Raw genomic sequence first — 22,845 nt, forward strand, 5'->3', positions numbered from 1 at the left:
AGAAAAAACCTGAGTGGCAGAGGGTAGCTCTTCCCGGATCAGTGCTTAAATGGTGCAGAAAGAAAAAAACTGACGTATGCGCATCTGGGTGGTGCCTATATAGGCCCGGCTACCTCATAACTGACGCTACCGACGTCAGGCAGAGCTGAATGGAGCCACCCGACGCCGCTCGCAAGGGGTATTGCTCAGAAAAAGTTTCCGGACCCAGGAAACTGCAGCTAGAAGTCTCTATCAGGTATTTCATTTTAGTATTTGTATTACCTAGTATTCGATCTGTTTTACATGCAACTTTTAGACTGCGTGTATGTACGGATTGGTTTTGTAGATTTGCAGAGAAGGAATTGCATTTCAAATGGGAAGGATTTCTCTCCCCACCAATACTATAGACCTCTCATCCAATTTAAATGTGGACGGACCATGGTTTATCGATGGCGGAGACTACTACGAATTGGTTACTTGACTGCCCACCTAATTAGTAATAACTAAGGGTCTAATTTAGATGTTGGCAGAGAGGGAATTCCGGATCAATGACGACAGATTCCCCTCCCCACCAATACTATTGTCCTCCCATCCAATTTAAATGTGGACAGACCACAGTTTTGCGATGGGGGAGACTACTAGAAACTGGTTACATGTCTGCCCACCTAATTTAGATGGGCAGACATAACGCCATTTTTCAATGCCCTTCACTGCCAGAAAAACCTGGTGATAAGTGGCATTGAAAAGTGGTCAATACCCCCTTCGCCATGGGAGCTCCTTCCCATGGCGAGGGGGGTGCATTTTTAATTTTTGAAAAAGAAAATCCTGCTTTGGGATTTTCTTTTTGAAAATAAAAGATTTTTTTTAAAAACTTTGCTGTGTGGCTCCACCATGTTTGAAGGAATTGTTCAGCAATGTTAAAATGCATTGTCAGGAACCACCTTGACGGCAATTCCTGTCAATGCTTGAAATGTCCCCCAGCTCAAAGGACTTTTCAAAATTTGGCAGTCGGACCTCCATCAGGGCAATGGAATAATTTACTCAATCGCCCATGCGGATTTGTGGCCTGAAATACAAATATTATATCAGACCCTACATTATATTTGGATATGTGCTTTTTCCTTGCAACCAACATTTTTCATGTGAATTAGTTGGGGTAGTAGAAAGTTAGTCTATTTTCAAACTTAGTGCAGGAAAATAGCCACACCCTGTACAGATTTTATCAAAATGATGATTTCACAGTGTAGCTTTGCATATGCTATTGAGGGAGGAGGGTATAATTCCTCGATACATTAGTGAGTTAGCAACCTTCAATAAAAAGGACGCCTGCCAGTGCATTGAAATGGTCTCACCTCCTGTGGATTCCCCCGTGCAGATGAAGGCGCGAGTCTCACATTTGGTGCACTAAAATGACCTCACTCCTATGTGTAAAACTATCTTATGTGTTAACTGCAGACAGAGAAGATCTCTTGTCTCGCCTATACAGGCCTCCTATTTTGACACTCTGTTTTGTTAGAGTATTGGTTTTTTCAGTGAAGCTTGTGCACACTAAGAGCAGGGTATGGACCCATCCTGTATGTTATTTGGTGCTGTAGAAGCTCAACTTTTCTATAAGCATCTTCTCACACGCATTGAAAGGGTTCACTCTTCTATGTAATAACAAAGGATTTATAAGAATTAATGTTTAATGTAAAACGTTTCCCATATCATAGCAGGGATATCATTCCTTTCTGTTTGTGCTAATTTGGTGCTCTTGCAGCTATGACTTTAGACTAACGCTGTTCTTGCAAGGCTTGACAGTTAAGTTCTTTTCCCAGGGCTTCATGTCTTGTGTGGACCCTCAGGTAACATTTAAGGGCTGCTTTGGGAGCAAACCACTTTTCACATTCATGGCAGTGAAAGGCTTCACTCCTGTGTGGACTCCCAGGTGTTTTTGCAGATTGCACTTTTGAGTAAAGCTCTTCTCACACATGGTGCAGTGAAAGGGCCTCACCCCTGAGTGGGTTCTTTGATGCTTTAGAAGATGTGGCTTTTGAGTAAAACTTTTTTCACACTCCCTGCAGTGGTAGGGTCTCTCTCCTGTGTGTGTTCTTTGATGTATCAGAAGATGTACCTTTTGAGTAAAGTTCTTATCGCATACAGTGCAATGAAATTCCCTGAACCCTGTGTGGATTCTTTGGTGAGTTTGAAGATTTTGCTTTTGAGTAAAGCCCTTCTCACATGCATTGCAGTGATAGCGCTTTACTCCTGTCTGCAACTTCTCTTGTGTTGGACGACTTGACTTTCTTGCAGAGATAATTTCACACTCGGTGCAGCGGTAAGGTCTCAGCTCTGGGTGGTTTCTTTGATGCGACTCAAGAAGTGACTTCTCATTAACTCGCTTGTTACACTCAGTGCAGGTGAAATGTCTCTCACTGTTGTAGGTTCTCACATGTTTTCTTAGTGAATATCTGTGGCAGTCTTTGTCCTTCATACTTCCTGTGCCTGACTGCTGAACTGAAGATAAAAAGAAAAGTAAAGTCACACAAGGCTGAAGTGTATTATTTTTTTCAGTTTAAATTGAGTGAATTAGTCCAACATGGACCTTATAAACATGCACAAATTAAACAAGAGTGCAAATTTCATCTATATACATTCAGCTGTAAAAAACATTTTTCAAAACGATGCCAGAGGCAATGCCACCATTACATTATTAAAAGCAAGTAGATAGTCTATTGCTGTGCTAAAAGTACTTATAGGGTTTGCTTTAAATAAAACTTGCAGATAAATATCTGGAAGTTGCAAATGCCTATTACAAATGCTTTACAATCCCGTTGAGAAAGGCCGAAGAGCAGAGCCAAAATGTATGAAGATCCACTTATTTGATCACCTTGCAATTCCACCTGGGCACTATGCATTTTGGGGATGAGTGAATGGGTTGAGGAATTTTTACAATTGAAGGTAGAATAATTATTAACGAGCCGTGCATATTTAAAATTGTGAGCGTTTCATTTATTCTTAAAAAGCATCTAAGATGTTGTGCTTTTAAAGTAAAAATAAATGTGTTCATTCTAAAAGAACAGTCACAACTTCCTCAAAGTTGGATCTAAAAAAGTTTGAGTAATAATACAGGTAAGAAAATGCGCAATCTGAGTAAAAATTGGTCTAGACATAAGGTCTGAAACTGATGTCAAGTATTGTGATATTCCTAAAACATTTTTTTCTTTCTGAGCACATCTCAGAAGGGTTTTTGGTTTGGGCATAATCCATATCAAATGTAGCAGAACTAAACATAGTATTTCCTTTAAAAGACATTTATTAACGCAGAGGGAGGATTTGAGTGATTTCATGTTTAAGTCCAACTATCTTAGGATATTTACTATGAAATCGGTTTTATCAATCAATCAATCATAACATTTAAATAGCGCGCTACTCACCCGGAGGGGTCTCAAGTCTCAATCTTTAGATAAGAATAAGACCACTAGCAATTGTCACTGTATAGTCCTTTAAAATATGCTCTTGAATAGTAGTTACTCCATTTTTTCAAATTCAATGGTGGCAAAAGAGGGTGGAGTCGCAGGGTAACACATATCAGCACTTCCAGGGCAAAGTGGAAAGTAACACATATCAGCACTTCCAGGGCATAGTGGAAAGAGCCAGAACATTCAGGAAAAGCAGAAACATTCCAGAAAAGCCAAAATATTGGAGTTGGATGGTTACTAATGAGCAAGTTACTTACCTTCGGTAACGCTTTTTCTGGTAGATACAATATCTGCCTGTGGATTCCTCACCTTGTGAATATCCCCAGCGTCAGCAACATTCGGAAATTCTTTTTGTAGCCTCGCGCCAACTTGGATCCGGACGTCACAGAGGCACGGCATCGCTCGCGACTCCGCTGACGTCACCGACGCCTATAACAGGCCCACGCCGGCGTGATGACATCAGTTCCGCCCTTTTTTCCGTGCCTTCGAGGCACACGGACGGACCAATGACAGTAGACATGTACACAGCATACACAGTACCAATATCAAGGTAACACACACAGTGTGAAGTGAATGCAATGAAACATTGGACAACAATAAAAATACATAATCGAAACACTGGAATAGAAGAGTGGACAACGGGGAGGCGGGTGGGTCAGTGAGGAATCCACAGTCAGATATTGTATCTACCAGAAAAGGCGTTACCGAAGGTAAGTAACTTGTTCTTCTGATAGATACATCTGCCGTGTGGATTCCTCACCTTGGGAATAGAGTCCCACAGCAGTCCCCACCCCCTGGAGGAGGGTGTCCACTCTGCTATACCAGGAAATCTTGGAGGACAGAGCGTGCGAAGTGGCCGTCCCTCCTCACCTCGGTATCCAAGCAATAATGCTTCGCAAAAGTGTGGAGGGAGGCCCAAGTCGCGGCTCTGCAAATGTCCTCAACAGGAACACCTCTAGACAAAGCAGATGTAGCAGACTTTGCCCTAGTTGAATGTGCTCTAATACCCTCAGGAGGGTCCTTACCTGCCAGGGAGTAGCAAATCTTGATGCACAGGATTATCCACCTGGAAAGTGTGCGCTTGTGCACCGCTCTGCCCTTCTTACAGCCAGCAAAACCCACGAAGAGTTGATCATCAACACGATAGTCTTTAGTCCTATCGAGATAGAAACTGACTGCTCTCTTTGGGTCCAAACGATGAAGTCTCTCCTCCTCCTTGGAAGGGTGAGGGGGAGGATAAAAAGAAGGAAGGGTAATGGATTGTCCTAGATGGAAGGGAGTTACCACCTTAGGCAGAAAAGCAGCCCTGGTCCTGAGAACGATTCTTTCAGCATGAATGGACAAGAACGGGGGCTTGGAACTAAGAGCCTGAAGCTCACTTACCCTCCTTGCCGAGGTAATTGCAACCAAGAAGACAGTTTTAAAAGATAGAAGCCTCATGGGACACTTGTGCAAGGGTTCGAATGGAGAACCCATCAAATAGGTCAACACAAGATTCAAATCCCAATGAGGAACAACAAAAGGAGTAGGAGGGAACTTATTAGTGAGACCCTTCAAAAACCTCAAAACCACCGGAGACTTAAAAAGAGAGGGTTGATCCGGCAAACAGAGAAATGCCGATAAGGCTGAAAGATATCCCTTGATCGTGGCAACAGCAAATCCTTGCTGCGCCAGAGAAAGAGCAAATTGCAAAATGTCAGACAAACGGGCTCTTAAAGGATCTATAGATTTCTCCCCACACCAAGCGACAAACTTTGACCACCTATAAGAATAGATGGACTTAGTGGAGTCACGCCTGGCTGACAAGATGACATCCACCACATCAGGTGGGAGAGAAAAAGAACTCAGGTTGCCCCGTTCAATCTCCAGGCATGAAGGTGTAAGGTCTGGAGGTGGGGGTGTAGAACCTGCCCCTCCATCTGTGAGAGGAGATCTGCCCTGTGAGGGAGACGGAGCGGCGGGTGAGAGGAGAGGTGGAGAAGGTCTGAGTACCACACCCTTCTTGGCCAATCCGGGGCGATCAATATAACCAGAGCCCGGTCTTGGCGAATTTTCCTCAGAACCCGAGGAATCAAAGGTATGGGGGGAAACGCGTAAAGGAGTTGCGAGTTCCAACTCAACTGAAACGCGTCCCCCAAAGCTCCTTGCATCGGATACTGGAGACTGCAGAATGATGGGCAGTGAGCATTCTCGCGAGTGGCAAACAGGTCCACCCGAGGAGTCCCCCACATCTGAAAGATGTCGCGAACCACCTCCGGGTGAAGCCTCCACTCGGGATCGGCAGAGAACTGCCGACTGAGAACGTCTGCCCGAACGTTCAGAACTCCGGCCAGATGATTTGCCATCAGACAAATCTGATGGACCTGAACCCAGGACCAGAGGCGCAGAGCCTCTCTGCAGAGACACTGCGACCCCACTCCTCCCTGCTTGTTGATGTACCACATCACGGTCGTGTTGTCCGTCAGGACCTGAACCGACTGACCGCGAAGGGAAGGGAGGAAGGCCTTGAGCGCCAGACGTATCGGCCGCAACTCTAGAAGGTTGATGTGAAGCAACCTTTCCTCTGGAGACCAAAGACCCTTGACCTCCAGGTCCCCCAGATGAGCACCCCACCCGACAGTGGATGCATCCGTAATCACTGTGGCCACCGATGGAGGAAGTTGAAAAGGCTTTCCTTGTGACAGATTGCCTTCCACGCTCCACCAAGATAGATCCGCCGCAGCTTCTCCGGAGATCTTCACTGACTCCCTGAGATCTCCATTGTGCTGATACCACTGCCTGCGGAGACACCACTGGAGTACCCTCATGACCGAGCAGGCGAAGAACCTTCAGGACTGGAACAACCGCTCCATTGTAGAATAAAGGAATCATGTCCTGTATGTCGCGAATCCTTTGAGGTGGAGGGAATGCACGACATACAGTAGTGTCCAGTACCGCACCTATGAACAGGTTGCGCTGGGAGGGCACCAGGTGAGACTTGGGTACATTTATTGAAAAACCCAACCTGTGCAACAACTGAGTTGTCTCTTGCAGGTGATGGAGCACCTTCTCCGGCGACTCCGCTTTGATCAGCCAGTCGTCCAGATACGGGAATACAGGTATCCCTGACCTCCTGAGATGTGCTGCCACCACCGCCATCACCTTGGTGAAAACTCGAGGCGCAGTAGTAAGTCCAAATGGAAGGACCGCAAACTGGTAGTGTTGCGAACCCACCATAAAACGGAGATACTTCCTGTGCGACTTCAGGATTGGGATGTGAAAATACGCATCCTGCAAGTCGATCGACACCATCCAGTCTTCTTCCATCAGCGCTTGAAGAACCTGTGCAAGTGTGAGCATTTTGAACTTCTCCTGTTTGAGATAGAGGTTCAAAATCCTGAGGTCCAGCATTGGCCGAAGCCTGCCATCCTTTTTGGGGATCAGGAAGTACCGGGAGTAGCACCCCTGACCCCTTTCCTGCTCTGGAACCACCTCTATCGCACCTTTTCGAAACAAAGCCAGGACTTCTTCCTGCAGGAGAAGCAGGTGGTCCTCCGAACAATAACCCTGGCAAGGAGGATAATTTGGGGGAAATTCCCGAAAGGGAAGAGCATACCCATTCTCTACAAGATTGAGAACCCAAAGATCCGATGTTATCAATTCCCAATCCTGTAGAAAATGGGTAAGCCGGCCCCCCACTGGGTCCACATGATCCGGAATGGCGGATCTAGGGCTGCTTTGCCGCGGTGGCCGGGGGCTGGGATGAGGAGGAGGAGGAAGAGGAGGAAACGTTACGGCCCGAGCTCGGGCCCTTTGCTTGCCTCTATAAGCCCTGTATAATGTGTTTTGCTGCTGCTGAGGCTGTTGCTGGGTTGACTTATAGGGCCGAAAAGAAGATCTGGCAAATCCTCTTGAACGTCTTGCAAAAGTACCCCTGGTCTGAAGGCCCAACGATTTTGCTGTTGCTCTGCTATCTTTAAAGCGTTCCAAAGCAGTGTCTGCCTTCTTCCCAAACAATCCAGACCCATCAAAAGGAAGATCCATTAATGCAGCCTGGACATCAGTGGAAAACTCACTAGATTTAAGCCATGCGGCTCTCCTTGTCGCAACTGAAGAACCCATGACCCTCGCCACAGAGTCAGCAGTGTCTAATCCACTTTGAATAACCTGCCTTGCTGCAGCTTGGGTATCAGAGATTACCTCCTGAAAGTCTGTCCTAGCCTCTTCAGGTAACTTGGGCACTAATTGTTTCACAGTGTCCATAAGAGCGTGGATATAACGCCCCATCAAGCAGGTCGCGTTAGTGGATTTCAATGCCATACTGGCAGAAGAAAAAAACTTTTTCGCAGCCTGATCCTGCTTTCTCGACTCCTTTTCCGCCGGGACCTGTGGAAATGCACCCGTAGATCTTTTTGAACAGACAGCCTGCACCACCAAACTCTCCGGCAGAGGATGAGATGTTAAAAATTCCGGGTCTTCAGGAGCTGCTCTATACCTCCTAGCTACAGCTCTAGATACAGCAGGAGCTGAAACAGGGTTTTTCCAAATCTCTAATATTGGATCCTTTAGGGCATCATTAAAAGGTAGTAAAGGTTCAGTCACTAAAGAAGGGGAGTGAAGGACCTCTGTGAGCAGATTAGATTTAAATTCTGCAGTTGGTAGAGCAATGTTCAATAAATTTGCGGCTTTCTTTATCACTACATGATAAGGTGTCACATCCTTTGAGGGTTCACTAGAAATTGAAACAAGGTCCCATTCAGGTGACAGTTCTAGACCACTAGCTACAGACAGGTCCTCAAAAGGGTCCTCAGAATCCTGTAGTTCGCCTTCCTCCAGATTTTCTCCTCTATATCTCTCCTCTTCCATTAATCTTTGGGCTTCACGCCTAGATCTCAGCTTAACATTCGAAGCCGTCGGATCCGTAATCGACTCCGACGGAGCCAGAGCCGGAGTCGAACTCGACGTCGGAGAGATTCACGACGTCGCTCAGGGTTCGGCATCAAAGTTGATGGAACTGGAGTCGAAGGAATCGGAGTCATCGATCTCGGCGTCGATGGCTTCGGAGTCGAAGGCCTCGCCGGAGTCGGATAATGCAAATGCGGCGCCGGAGCCGGCATAAAAGGCATAAAGGGCGCAGGTGCATAGGAATGAGGAACACCCAGACCATATGCCATCGGACCCATGGGACCAGAAGGAGCCCCAGAGGGATACATAGCCCTTGAATAGATACCGAACATCGCATTCAGAAAATGTGTAGGGTCTTGACCTGGAGCCGGGAAGGCAGGGTATGAACCCCCAGGTTGTTCTCGAGGGCGCGGAGTCGAAACGACGTCGGCTTCTTCCTCGGGTTGGTGTACCGGAGTCGTACTACCTTCGGGTATCTGAGCTCCACCCTCACCAACCTCCTCCTCCTCACCTTCATCCTCCCGATCTGAAGGATGGGATGGGTCCGGAGATGGAACCGCCTTCTGCTTCGGCGAACTCGGAGAGTTCACATGCGATGCCACAACCTCGACATCGTGATCCTCCGAAGCTGAAGAAACTACCTTCTCGACCAGTTTCACTTGTGACTTCGGCTTGGAACCCGACTCCTTCCTCGATCGATGTCGGGATTCATGGGTTCTCTTTCTATGCTTCTTTCTAGAAGATCTTGAAGCATGGGCTGAGGACAAATCCGACCGCGACCTCGATCGAGATCTTGACTTCGATCGTCGAGCTCGAGATCTTGACTTCTTCTTTTCTTTACCTTCTTTAAATTTGGCAACTAGAAGCTTCGCCTCTCTTTCTCGAAGGGCTTTTGGTGTCATCTTCCTGCAGGATTGGCAGTCCTCGACGTCGTGGTCGGAGCTCAGACACCACAAACAGCATTCATGCGGATCTGTAATGGACATTATCTTGTTACATTCTCCGCAGGCTTTAAATCCGGTCTTCTTTGAAGTCATATTGATAAAAAGATGACAAAAAGACTAGAAAAACAGCAAGTAACAAAGTTACAATAAATGGCTACAGACGATCCCAGAAAACCGTTAGCGTCGACGACGCGGAAAAAAGGGAACTGATGTCATCACGCCGGCGTGGGCCTGTCATAGGCGTCGGTGACGTCAGCGGAGTCGCGAGCGATGCCGTGCCTCTGTGACGTCCGGATCCACGTCGGCGCGAGGCTACAAAAAGAATTTCCGAATGTTGCTGACGCAGGGGATATTCACAAGGTGAGGAATCCACACGGCAGATGTATCTATCAGAAACTTCCAGGTCAATAAGAGCTGCCAAGATGTAAGGACCACGCACAGTGCTAAACCTTACCTGAAAACAACTTTTGATGGGTACTCTTATCTGGTCACATAGGTTGCATCACTTGCGTTCCCTGCAACTTTTTTGTTTTGCTCCCCTTCATTTACCACAGATGGTGGGAGCAGCTAAGGTTAACCTCCAAAGATACTGGAATTTGCTTGCTACCTTTTTGATATTCTCGCTCCAACTTTTTATTTTATGCTTAAACCCTAACATCCATTAAAACCAGTCGCCTGGCAACAAGTCCAGAACAATCACAGTTATCTTTACAGTTTTGTAGAGTCCATCCTTATAAACACAATAATCATTCATCAGTGAAAGGAAAAATACATTTTGCAAAGCATCAGCAGGGCAGAGTTATTTTCCTACCATTCATGTATGCTAACATAAGTCACAGCATAGTAAGTTACATTCAGTAGATGGTAGGTATCCAGTATTGCTGGATAGTTTGGGATTATATGCAGTTTGATCTTGCCCTCCATACTAGCATCTCACTCCTAGAAATATTTGAGAGGGGGTGCTATACGCAGCCAACATGGCCCATGATGACTTAGGGAGGAGAGGCAGATCCCGCAAGATAGGCGCGGAGCGGGTGCTATATGTCCCCTGATCTACTAGGTGGAGGCAGAGTGAAATAGCATGTTTCTAGTTGTTTGCTACAGTGTGTCAGGTCTAATAACCACGTTTCAGTTGATGAGGCTTTATTTCTCCCTTATGCGCACGCTACCCATCTTTTGGTGAAAAACAGGCCTATAGAAGTGAAGCGTCAGACTCTTGGCGGGATCTGGACAGCCCACTCTGTTAATGTTCATGTAGGAGAGGGGGGATATATTAATATACATCATTGTGGATAGCTGTTCAGACACGTCCCCACATTATTCTGTGATGCTTTACCATTCTCATGCTATGTATATAAAATCAGCATTGGGGTGGAAAATCATAATTGGAGGGTAGTGATGGATTAAATTTCCTGGCTTTCAAAGGGTGTGATATATTTGGTGGAGAAAGTTAAAATAAACAAATCAAAGTCTGCCATGCCAATCTGGTAGCAGCAATATTGCCATTCTTTATCCGAGTGTGGAACAAACATGAATTCCCAACGCGTCCTAGTGCAAGGCCTAACAACAGGAGCCTCTGATTGTATTGTATTGTATAGTCGAGTGAACAGATGCCTTGGTGAGGAGAGCGTCAAGAATAGGGACAAGGCCTAGATGTTATAGGTTCTTGGGGGAAGGAGGGATAATTTTCTTTGCATAAGGCTCTGATAGTAGGAGAACATATCTAAGGCAATGGTGTCTCTCCTATAGTAGCCACATCCCATCTCTGAATTCTGGACAAGAGTGAATGCTCAGAGGTCAGTTGATATAGGGGATGGTGATCCACGCTTGCTCGGGGCATTAACATATTGCTTGGCAAACTCTTCCTATGTCATTCAGTCTGTGTACAGTCTACTGAGTTTATCTCAGATTGAATACACTGAGGAGCACATCCGATTAGTGAAGAAAACAAGTTACTTACCTGTAACTTTGGTTCTCCAGTATTGGTAACTTTCATAGATTCCCATAGCTTGTATCATTCCCCGTCGGAGGAATGGGAGCCTCGGTAAATAAAAAATAACATAGCAGTAGGTACAAAAGAGAAAGAAAGGCCTAGGCCTCATCTCATTTTGTAGCATATCCACCTCATTTTGCAAAAGGGACCAAAAACATGTAACAACCAATCAGATTAGCCTCACCCCATAGAACCCTCCTGAGAGAGCCTCAGAGCCTCAGATTTGTGTAGCCGTTGTGTAACAGTAACCACGTTTGCTGAAGGCTGAGCTTTCCCAGGGGAGGAGGGTGGGTGCATGGGAATCTATGAAAGTTACCAATACTGGAGAACCAAAGTTACAGGTAAGTAACATAGGGTCGGATGTAGGTAATCTCTATTTACCAATTCCTAAATACCGAATTCTACAGATTCGGTATTTAAGAATCGGTAAATAGAATGTAGGTAAAAATTCGGTACATTTGACCGATTCAGTAATATTCGTTATTACCGATTCGGTATTTACTGATTCAGTAATACCCATTCATTCCTATGGGCCTGGAGGCCCATAGGAATGAATGGGAAGCTATTCACTACTACCGATTCGGTAAATACCGAATCGGTAATAGGGGGAGGATATTCCAGGGTGGTAGGGTGTCACATTGACACTCTGTTGCACCCCTGAATCGTGCATGTGTGCACATGTGGCGCACATACATGCCCTAAGGGCATGTATGTCTGCCACATGGCACTTTTAAAAAAGCAAATAATTGCTTTTTTAAAGGTATTCGGTATTTACCACCAACTTGTAGTTGGTGGTAAATAACTAATCCTGAAAGCAAAAATGCACTCACTTGAGTGCCTCCTACATAGCTTTTAAGGATTCGGTATTTTACCGATTCCTTAAAATAAGGAATCGGTAAATTACTGATTCCTTAAAATAAGGAATCGGTAATTTACCGAATCCTTGACACCTGCCTTCTACATTAGAAAAGGCTAAATACCAGTCGATAACGGAATAATTACAGATTTTCAGCCGTTACCGACCAGTATTTAGCTACCTACATATGGCCCTTGATTTCTTACTCCAGAATTGGAACTTTCATAGATTCCCATAGCTTGTATCAGAGTAGCTAGCAGTTAGCAATAACGCACATTTTGTGATATAAATACTGAAATAACTCTGTATCCATACTTTCATAAAAAGTAAATAGACATTGAAACAGTAGCCAGTAAACATTATCAGATACAAAATGTGCAATAACAGGAAGTAGGGATAGAAGGGAAAGCTCACCGCTTATTGGAAGACATTCCTCAGGACTGCTTGTCCCAGTGCCGCCTCACTCCATGTGGAAGAGTCCAAGCAGTAGTGCTTTGTGAAAGTATAGGCACTGTTCCATGTAGCTGCCCTACAAATGTCCTTGATAGGAACTCCAGCGAAGACAGCAGCAGATGATGAAACTGATCTTGTGGAGTGAGCCCGGACACGTCCTTCTAGCGGCTTACTCGCCGCTTGGTGACAGTAGTGAATTGCACTGGAAATCCAACGTGAAATCCCTTGATTTGAAAGAGGAAAACCTTTTCGAGGAGTACTAAAAGCGACAGAGAGTTGTGTAGACTTCGTGAAATTCTTTGTGCGTTGAAGATAACATTTCAGACATCTCTGGACATCCAAGGAATGAAGAGACCTTTCTGCTGGAGTCGTAGGAAAAAAGATTTTAGAACAACAGGTTCATTCAAATAGAAATCCAAAGGGACCTTTGGAATAAATTTCGGATTTGTTCTTAAAATCAGTGTCGTTTTTGAACTGTAAAAAAAGTTCCTTAATCGTGAGAGCTTGAAGTTCACCAACTCTCCTGGCTGACGTTAAGGCTAGAAGGAGAGCCACCTTCCATGACAGAAATTTAAGATCCGCTCTATGTATAGGCTCAAACGGAGGTCTCATGAGATGAGCAAGAACCAAGTTGAGTTGTCACATTGGAGGTGGAGGTAGAACCGGAAGGAAAATTCTAGAGTTCTTTCAGGAATTGTTTAACAATCCTTGCAGACCAGAGGGAAGGGCCAGAGGCCGTTCGTCTGAATCTAGAGATAGCCGCCAGGTGTACCTTGATGGAAGAATGTGCAAAACCTGATTTAGCCAGAGACAGAATATAAGGTAATATTTGATGAGGAGCAGAAGAGAATGGATGAAGGTTCTCTCGATGGCACCACAAACAAAAACGTTTCCATTTTGTGCGTTAGGTCTTATTTGTACTTAGTGCACAGGCTTGAGCTAAAACCTCTTTACAGTCTTGAGGGATATTTAAACTCTGGAACTCTCGGTGTTCAGGAGCCACACTGCCAACTGAAGTGAATTCGGGTCCGGATGCACCACTTGGCCCTGGGACATCGTCAATAGAGAAGGAATGGGACGCAGGTGAACCGGCTGATCTTGAGAGAGCAGGAGTAGTACTGTGAACCAGAACTGGCGGGGCCACGCCGGTGCTATTAGAATCATTGTGCAGGGTTCCTTCTTGAGTTTTCTGAGTAATATTGGAATCAGGGGAATTGGCGGAAGGGCGTAAACAAATGCACCTGACCAGGCCATCGAAAGAGCAACGATCCACGATGGTGATCCCTGCTTGCATAAAACCGGCATTTCATGTTCTCTGGTGTAGCGAACAGGCCTATGGACGGACTGCCCCAACGAGTGAAAATTCCGTTGAGAGTGCCTTGATCCAGTTCCCATTCGTGACCGACTGACTTCAGACGACTCAATGTATCTGCTGTTGTGTTGAGGGTACCTGGAAGATGCTCCGCTGAGAGAGAGGTTTTTGAAGAATTGCCCATTCCCAGATCTCTTTGGCCTCCTTGGAAAGAAGTTGAGATCTTGTTCCACCTTGCTTGTTCACATAGTGCATGGCTGTCATGTTGTCTGTACGGACCAGGACGATGGAGTTCCGAATCCTCGGAAGGAAAGCCTGTAAAGCCAAATGAATCGCCTTGAGCTCCATAAGATTGATGTGGAGAGTGCGTTGGTCTGGTGTCCAGTGATCGCTTACTTGAAAGTCTTGCAAAACCGCTCCCCAGCCTTCTAGAGAGGCGTTCGTGGTCAGAATCAAAGGAGCTGGAGCAACTTTGAAAGTGAGACTTTTCAAGATATTGTCCTTGATGGTCCACCAGTTGACCGCCTCTTTCATAAGAGGAGTGACTATTATCTTGTCGTTGAACGATCCTTCCGCCTGGTGCCATTGCATGTCTAGTTGTTCCTGTAAGGGGCGCATACGAAATCTGCAATGCGGAATTATGGGAATGCAGGATGAAATCGATCCGAGGAGAGATTTGTATTGACGGAAAGACAGAGTTCGTCTTTTCTGCAATTGACGCGCGGAAAGAATCAGCATTTTCTGTCTTTCCTCTGATGGGAACGCTTTGCAACAAGTTGTATCCAGAATATAAGGAGATAAATTGCACCACATTTGGCAATCATATCGTCCCAAAATTGCAAGTGCATTGGCAGCCCTAACAAGGAGGCCGGACATAGAGGAAAACCTCTTCCCCACATTGTCTAGGCGCCTACCCTCCTTATCCGGTGATGTGGTAAGGGGCGGCAACGGATTTTTTTGACTTTCTTTGAGCCGCCTGAGAGAGAACAGAGTCCGGCTTTGGTTGACCAACCAGGCAAGCGGGACTATCCTCAGGAGCCTTTTATTTTTCCTCCAGTCGCGGAAGAACAGGGATGACGGTAGCTGGAGATTGCATCACATTTATCCCCTCACTCCATACATGCTCCACAATTGGGATAGAACGGATGGATTTCCTGAAAGGCTCCTTAAAATCATAAAGAAAGCATTCCGATTGTACAGTTGGAATGGGAAGGCCAAACCTCTTGGAAGCTCTCTCCATAAGATTATGGAACCCTCCGATGTCTGCTGGAGAAGAATGTATAGGATCCGGTGATGGTGATGCAGGATCCGGAATGACATATTCGTCCCACTCTCTATCTGGATTCGGGACCTGTTCCTCATGGTGATCATCATCCGATGAATCATCATCATCATGTACAGTTACGATATTTTGGCGACTTTCTATTGGTTCCGGCTTCGGAGGTTGAGGTAATTGAGGAGCCACTGTAGCCGAAGAATAGGTTGGGGTTGGTGGAGGCGGTGGTTGCATTGACTGCTGATCAGAGGTTTGAGATGGAAATCTTCTCTTATAATCTAGCAACATGATTTGTAAGTCATTGATGAGTGAAGATGGCATGGCATCCTGCTATGATTGGTCTTGCGGTCTATCTCGTGGAACGTATTGTTGCTGTTCCATGTAGTAATCTTCAGAATCCGAGTCCTGGTACTTTACTTGATGTTCGGATGGACTGTAAGCATCCCCATAAGGACCTTCCTCTTCCTCCAAATATTCCTCCTCCAAGAGCAATGCCGGAGGTAATGGTGTCACTCTACGAGGAGATGTCATTTCCGGTGTGATTTGGCGTCTTTTTATAGAAATCTGAACTTTTTGTATCGTCGACGAGATCGTCGTCTAAGGAATCGTCATCGGAGAATGGATCGTCGACGACGATGGGCTGATCGTCGACGGTACCGTCGACGAGCTTGACGCCAGTACCATCATAGATGTTGTCATCGCCGTCGTCGACACCATCGTCGATACCATCGTTGACGTCATCAACGTCGAGGTTGTCAACATCGTCGACGACATTGTGACAGGTACCTGTAGCGTCGACGAAGTCGTCGGCGGCGGCAAAGCTCTCGAAGACGGGCCTGTCGACAGAGCTGGAATCGACGCCAGGTGAATTTGAGATGCCGTCGTCGACGTACCTGATATTGTTGTCGTCGACGGATGGTTTATTCTCTCAGATCTTCCCTCCTGAGGTACAGAAGCTGGTTTCTTGAACAATTTGTCCTTTTCAGGTGGTGGAGTAGAAACAGAAGGTCCATGGCTCACCTTCTGAGTTGGAAGTACCTCAGGAACTAGTCCCTCCCCCTCCTTTACACCTCGGTGAGATTTTTTGGGACTGGGCCTGTCAGACCTATCAGAGGTCTTTTGTAAGGCCTTAGCATGAGGTTCAGTAGAAGTTGACGGGGAAGACCTACCCCTCTTTTTAGACCTCCTTGAAGATATAGCTGAGGAGGAATCACCTTATGATCAGGGTAAAAGCAATATATGCAGTCCTTATGCTTATCCTCAATGTAAAGTCTTTTCTTAGAACAAGTAGCACAAGCTTTAAATAAAGCTTTCTTTTCCTTGTCCGACATCCTTGAAAAGAAAAAGATGAAATTCAAAAGTTGTAAAGAAATCTGAGCAGAGCTCAATGGAGACTCCTTTAGCACAACGTGCGGTAGAAAATCTGAGGCTCTCTCAGGAGGGTTCTATGGGGTGATTGGTTGTTACATGTTTTTGGGCTCTTTTGCAAATTGAGGTGGATATGCTACAAAATGAGATGAGGCCTAGGCCTTTCTTTCTCTTTTGTACCTACTGCTATGTTCTTTTTTATTTACAGAGGCTCCCATTCTGATGACGGGGAATGATACAAGCTATCGGAATCTATGAAAGTTCCAATACTGGAGTAAATTAGGGTTACAGAATGCATTATCTCTCCCAACAGGTATGCGCACCATGTACAGTGGGTTATAAACCCACTGTTATGTGTATTGTGCTTGTACACAGAGATAATATAGTTCAACGTCTGGTGCGGATAGTCCTCCCTGCTCATAAGGCAGTGTTAAAGTCTGCCACTATATTTTAGGCCAGCCCACACCAGAGTGACCATGCGTGAGTGTTTTGAAAAATTATTTATTGAGGGGACAGGTACATTATAGAATAAATATTAAAGGTTGGACAGGACGACCATCTTCATCAATGCAATTCTTCCCATCAATGAAATTGGGTGTGGTAACCCATTTTATAATTTGCTCTTCGAGGTGAGATGCTGTGATAGTTGATTTATCATGACTGAGTCATATTTCGAAATATTTAGGTGAGGTCTGAGTCCATGGCAAGGAGAATTCGTTTTTGCAAACATGTGTTCCTTATGTCAATTAAAATATGGTGAACTTGTCCCAGATTATGTAGAGCCCGGCTAAGGATTTAAAAATAGTGAATTTATGTATTACTGGACTCAGATTATGTACAGAGTTTTTTTAAATAGAGGCTAATATCAGTGCCTTATATGAAAATGATCAAATGATGGGTTGTAAATTGTAGGCCAATGTTAAGATGCTGCTCTCTAGCCGTTTGAGCCAATGTCTCCGAAGCAACTGCGTAAAGCAGAGGGGAAACTGGCTGGTTCCCCTTTCTATATCAAATGGATCAGATAGGAGGCTGTTAACCGCACCTGGTAGTCGGTTTAGTATATAACAGACAGATCCTCACCAGAAACACCAGGATACCCATCCTGGCCAGGACTCCACATAGGAATCCCCATTAACAAGAGTTGAATGTTTTGGTGGCATCCAGGGAGACCGACACCGTGCCAGAGTCCAATTAGTGAATCAGGGCAAAGAGGCAATTAAGTTGTGGGCAATTGATTTACCTGGGCTAAATTTCGCAAGATCATATTTGGGAGAAGGAGGATCAGCCTATAGCTAGGACATAAGCTAGTATTTTTACAGTAATATGTATTGTGGATAACAGTCTGTGGCAGTTGCCTGCCTGGGTCTTGAATGGGAGGACTTAGCATTTCGCTACTTGGGGATCTGGGTATGTTTTCGGGAGATTGATGAGTTCCTGACTCTCTTGGTATGGGCGGGCAACAGAAGCAGAGTAAGCCTGACAGTATAGAAGCTGGCCAGAGTAGAGAGGTGGTTTGGGGGTCCCGGACCTGGACCTTTATTAAACTGCTGCAGAATGTGACAAAGTGGTGCGCTGAGGGTCCAAACTGGGAAACAACATTGATGAAGGAGGCACTGCCAGTGCCCTGTCGATCTGTGTGACGAGAGGAGCACACCAGCCCCACCAACTCCTTGATTGATAAATCTGGTGGCGTCTGCATTGGAAAACGCAGATAAGATAATGTTAAGCAGTTCACCCTTTAGTAGGGCAGTCCCAATTGACTGGCTGCAACCATTTAGGAGTCAATGTCTCTGGCAGCGTGGTAAGATGTAGGGTGCCTTGAAATGGGAGACATGCACCCTGGGAACTAGGTTTATCACGTTCGAGTAGGCACGGGAGACAGTTGGGATCAGGGTGGAGCAGTTTTTGCAGTTCGCCCGAGAGGTGTGACGTGGTGAGGTGTGGACAGGCTTTCCAGAGACTCCGGCCTCTCGGTCACCCTTTTAGTTCTCCTGTTGGGTGTGTGGAGATTCATTTTCCAGCACTATCAGGCACTGAAAGCTGACAGAACACTGGCCCCATTGCGAGCTTGATGGGCCTGGGATGACGATATACCATTTCCACTGAAAAATGCAAAACAATCAATGCTCATAAGCTAGAGGTGGAGAGTAACACACGGTTCAAATGAACAAATTTCAGCTAGCTCCATAGCACATATTTAATGCCTATTTGGATCCTTCTGCTTTTAAATTGGCAAATAAGAGGACGATTGCTTTCACTTGCTATGCCTGTGAGGCAGGTTTGATTAATCTTTGTCCATATTTGCCAGAGAACCAGAAGACAGCATTAGCATTCTGGGGAAAGACTGGCTTCCTTTTTTACCTTCTGTTTGACCCAAGACAACTTCTCATCAAACCTTATCCCCAAGTAATCATAGTAACCACCAAGATCCAATAAACCCTAAATGCATTCCTCGGCTGCGTCTTGTATTTAATATCATGAATTTCATTTTTTTGTGTGTTAATCCTGCGCTTCTTCATTGTGGAATAGCTGCGTTCAAATCCTCTAAGCAACTTATGCATCAATAGCACTGTGCAGGTCAGCAATACGGTGTCATTGGCACACAGTAAAACTGGTGGTTTTCTCGCTGCCAATAGTATGTGCATCCATATTGAAGGCTAGGAGACTTTTGTCGACATTAAATCAACGAAGATAAGAAATAGCATAGAGTTTTTTTTATAAGTGTGTACTTCATAGACATGCTATACAACCTCATGGGCTGGTTGATTGTACCTTGAGATTATTTAAATCCAGCTTGCAGCAGCGTCAGAATCCTGCAGTCTTCTGCCCATGTTTCTATACAAGTCAACAATAACTTGCCATAGATTTTATCAGCACCTTCCAGCAAAGCGATCAGGCAATAGTTCGCCAAGTCATTGCAGGGACCTTTTTTGGTCTCGGCTAGACAGCCCATGCGCTGTCTTGAAAAAACTGCTGTATTCAATATGTAGGCTTCAGCCCGCCCATAGGATTCCTGTTTGCTGGCTTCATCGTTGCTCTTATATTCTTTCTCTTCATTTGTCCAACGAATGCATGTGTCATGCCTATTTTTATGCTCTACCATCCCCAAGAGCATGGACCAAGTACTAGTATCTATCCACTGCTCTCATTTTATGACCATTTAGGCCCTACTTTGTTTTTTGTTTTTGAGCACTTCACATAAGTGCTCGTGTTTTCACTCGCTCCTTTTTCTGGTGACTCTTTCAGTATTCTTCTGAGAGCTCTGTTTCTGTAAACAGGCTTGGAAATCTTGTTTATAAGTGTATGCAGTGAAAAAGCTTGCCTCTTAGTCTGTTAAAAGTTTTCCTCTTTACTGCTCCCCGATGCTTTCTTTTATAAACACAGGGAGAGGATGTGGTGTTATGTTATAAATGTTATAAAACGCACAGCTGCCCCAGCAACGGGGCGGCCCAGCGCTAAACTGCAACTGTCATAGGCAGACAGGGTGACACACAAGAGGCCAGGTATGCCGGAAAAAGATACGTTTTAATGGCTTTACGGAAAAGTGAATGGTTTTGGATGCTTCTGATATTCACAGGGATAGAGTTCCAGAGCTTCGAAGCGAGACCGCGGAAGGAGTGCCCTCGTGCCCGTACTCTCGTAACCCGGGGAACGGCCGCCTGATGCTGGTCCATAGAACGCAGCTGGCGGGTGGGTATATAGGGCACAAGAAGTGGTGCAACTACTTGAGCAGCTTTAGGAAGCTGGCTATGTATATATTATACCAAAGTAAGGTTTAGTTTGCACAGAGTCCAGAGGTAAAGCAGACGCTAAAGTACATAATGCCATACTCTTATAATAAAGTGGCCCACTGGATTAGGCACAGGTGTCACTGTTTATCTATCACAAGATCAGACATAATAAAAGCAGAACGGCTCTGTAAAATCAATCTGTATGCAGGTTGATGCTTTAAGAGGTTTATTCTAGGCTAAAGATCCCATCCACAGGAGCAGTGCATACAGCCATCAGGCTTGACTTCAACCATCTCACTGAGCCCCTTCCATGTAAACATTCCAAAGCTCCTGGCAACAGGAGCAGAGGCCTAGAATGCCACAAATCTCCCTTCTCCACAAAACACACTAGATTAAAAAACAATATGAGAAAACATACTAGAGAAATAAAAGAGAAACATCAAGAAGAAATTCACCTTACATAAACAAGAAATTCAATTTATATATTCTCTCAAGTATGCCGGGGTAGACACTCTTGTGGATCTACAAAGGGTGCCCGAAGCTCCAGTAGGGTCTTTCAAAACCTCCAGGAGAGTCCTTTGAACCACAAGAGCCGTTAAAGTCCTTCAAATCAGCAGGAGAGTCCTTCGAACCACAAGTGCAGTCAGATAAGCTAGATCCGGAACCCACAACAGATGAAAAGGTACCAGATCATCTCTGACTACAACCACTCTGTTTAGGTTCCATATGTGATGATCGGCAGTCTTGACGCCATTATTAAGATCTTGGTAACCTCCAAGGGTTTAAAAAATGCTGAGGAAGAGCTTCTTTTACAAGGATTTTTAATAAGGACCCAATCCCCCACTTTCACAACAGTCTTCTTCGCACTCTTTCTTTGGTCATACAGCTCCTTGCGAGCTACAATCTTTCTTGACCCAGCCAGTTTCCAATCATGCCCATCACAGTTTGCATCGTGAGTCTTTTGGAAATCATTGACCCATGTGGAAGCCACCAACGTGTTGGCACGTGTACCCCAGAATAGTTACAAAATGTTTTTTTTAGTAGTGGCATGGGGGCTTACCCTGTAAATATCAACTTTCTTAAAAATATCATCATGCCAGTGCAACCCAGTGGATTTGGCCATCTCAATTGTCTCTTTTAGAACACGATTAAAGCGTTCCACCATTCTATTGGTTTCTGGATGATATAAAGCACACCTCTTGTGCCTGATGCCATGTCTAAACAGGAACTGTTCCATCTCTCTGGAAACAACCTGAACGCCATTGTCAGTTAAGATGGCATCAGGTGTGCCTTCCCTGGCTATGAGTTTTTGCAAAAATGTCTTCACATGCTTAGTTTCTATACCACGGGTAGCAGCTATATCTGGAGAATAAGTCTACCAGAACCAGGACGTACCACTCAGAACCCAAAGAACGAACAGGACCAATAATGTCCGGTCCAAGCTCTTTCCAGGGACCATAAGGGCGATCTTGTATGACCAAGGGCTGGACCTTCGGCTTGGCTACCCTCTCGCTTAAGGCACACTGCACACAATCTCTGATAATGCCCTCCACCTGCAAATCCATCCTAGGCCACCAATAGGATGATCTCAGCCTCTCCTTGGTTTTTAACATTCCCTGATGTCCTGTATGAGCCAAAGAAATGAGTTATTCTCTAAGAGCAGATGGTGGGACTAACCTCAAACCCCTGACAAGTAGACCACTATGCTCAGAAAGCTGATCTTTGACATGGCAGAATTTCTCCAACTCATCCTAACTTTTGGGTTTGGTGTTCCAACCAGCGTTGACACATTTCAAGACTTCAAGCAACACACTGTCCAAGCTAAGAGCCTCTAACTACCTCTCTCTGGTAATACTCTCACATTCAATGGAACAAACTAAGTCCTCGTCCTGTTCATGATCGTCAGAAGAACCTTGCTCACCACAATCAACAAAATGTGACAACGCATCAGCGACTTTGTTTTCCACACCAGGCAAGTACTTGATATCAAAATCATAATCCTGTAGTGCCACAACCCACTTGGTGGTCCTACTTGACACCGCATCGATGCCCTTTTAAAAAACAATTCACACAAAGGCTTGTGGTCAGTCCTGACTTAGAACACACTGCCCCACAAAAAGTTATTAAGTTTCTTAATAGACCAAAATACAGAAATGGCGTGACCCACATAATCATTGGATTCCTTCCTGAATTTGCACTTCTCAATCTTGACAATCAAGTTATGATCATTGAGTCTACTCAAAGCTTCCAAGACCCGCTCATCATGCTCTCTATTGTCCCTCCCAAAGATTAATATATCATCTTGATATACCCTTACGCTAGTAAGATTTTTAAAATATTCTATAAGGCTTGCTGAAAAACCGAAGCTGTAGATACCAGGTCAAAAGGAAGCCTGGCAAAGCGAAAGCTACCGAATGGAGTCACGAAAGCCGTAAAGTCTTTTGAGTCTTCATCCAATTTAATCTGATAAGCAGATTTTAGATTAATGGTCCTAAAGACCTTGGCACCCCCGAGTAAAATCAACATGTCTGCGATCTTTGGCAAGGGGTAGCAATCTACCACAATGTGTTTGTTCAATTCTCTCAGGT

At 45.2% G+C, this 22,845-nt stretch overlaps 1 protein-coding gene across 2 annotated transcripts in view; it reads right to left on the reverse strand.

The window, feature by feature from the left end:
• Positions 1-1,636: 1,636 nt before the first annotated feature.
• LOC144772247 (uncharacterized) overlaps positions 1,637-22,845 on the reverse strand; it is a 228,007-nt gene continuing 206,798 nt past the window's right edge. Inside the window, exon 8 of one of the 2 annotated variants that reach the window (XM_078656463.1) lies at positions 1,637-2,475. In XM_078656463.1, coding sequence (XP_078512589.1) covers positions 1,820-2,475 — 656 coding nt within the window. In that variant the 3' untranslated portion in view covers positions 1,637-1,819. The remainder of the gene's footprint in view (positions 2,476-22,845) is intronic. The other variant, XR_013599698.1, reaches the window with a different exon arrangement.

This window comes from Lissotriton helveticus, chromosome 8 (assembly GCF_964261635.1).
Source record: "Lissotriton helveticus chromosome 8, aLisHel1.1, whole genome shotgun sequence".
Classification (NCBI taxonomy): Eukaryota; Metazoa; Chordata; class Amphibia; order Caudata; family Salamandridae; genus Lissotriton; species Lissotriton helveticus.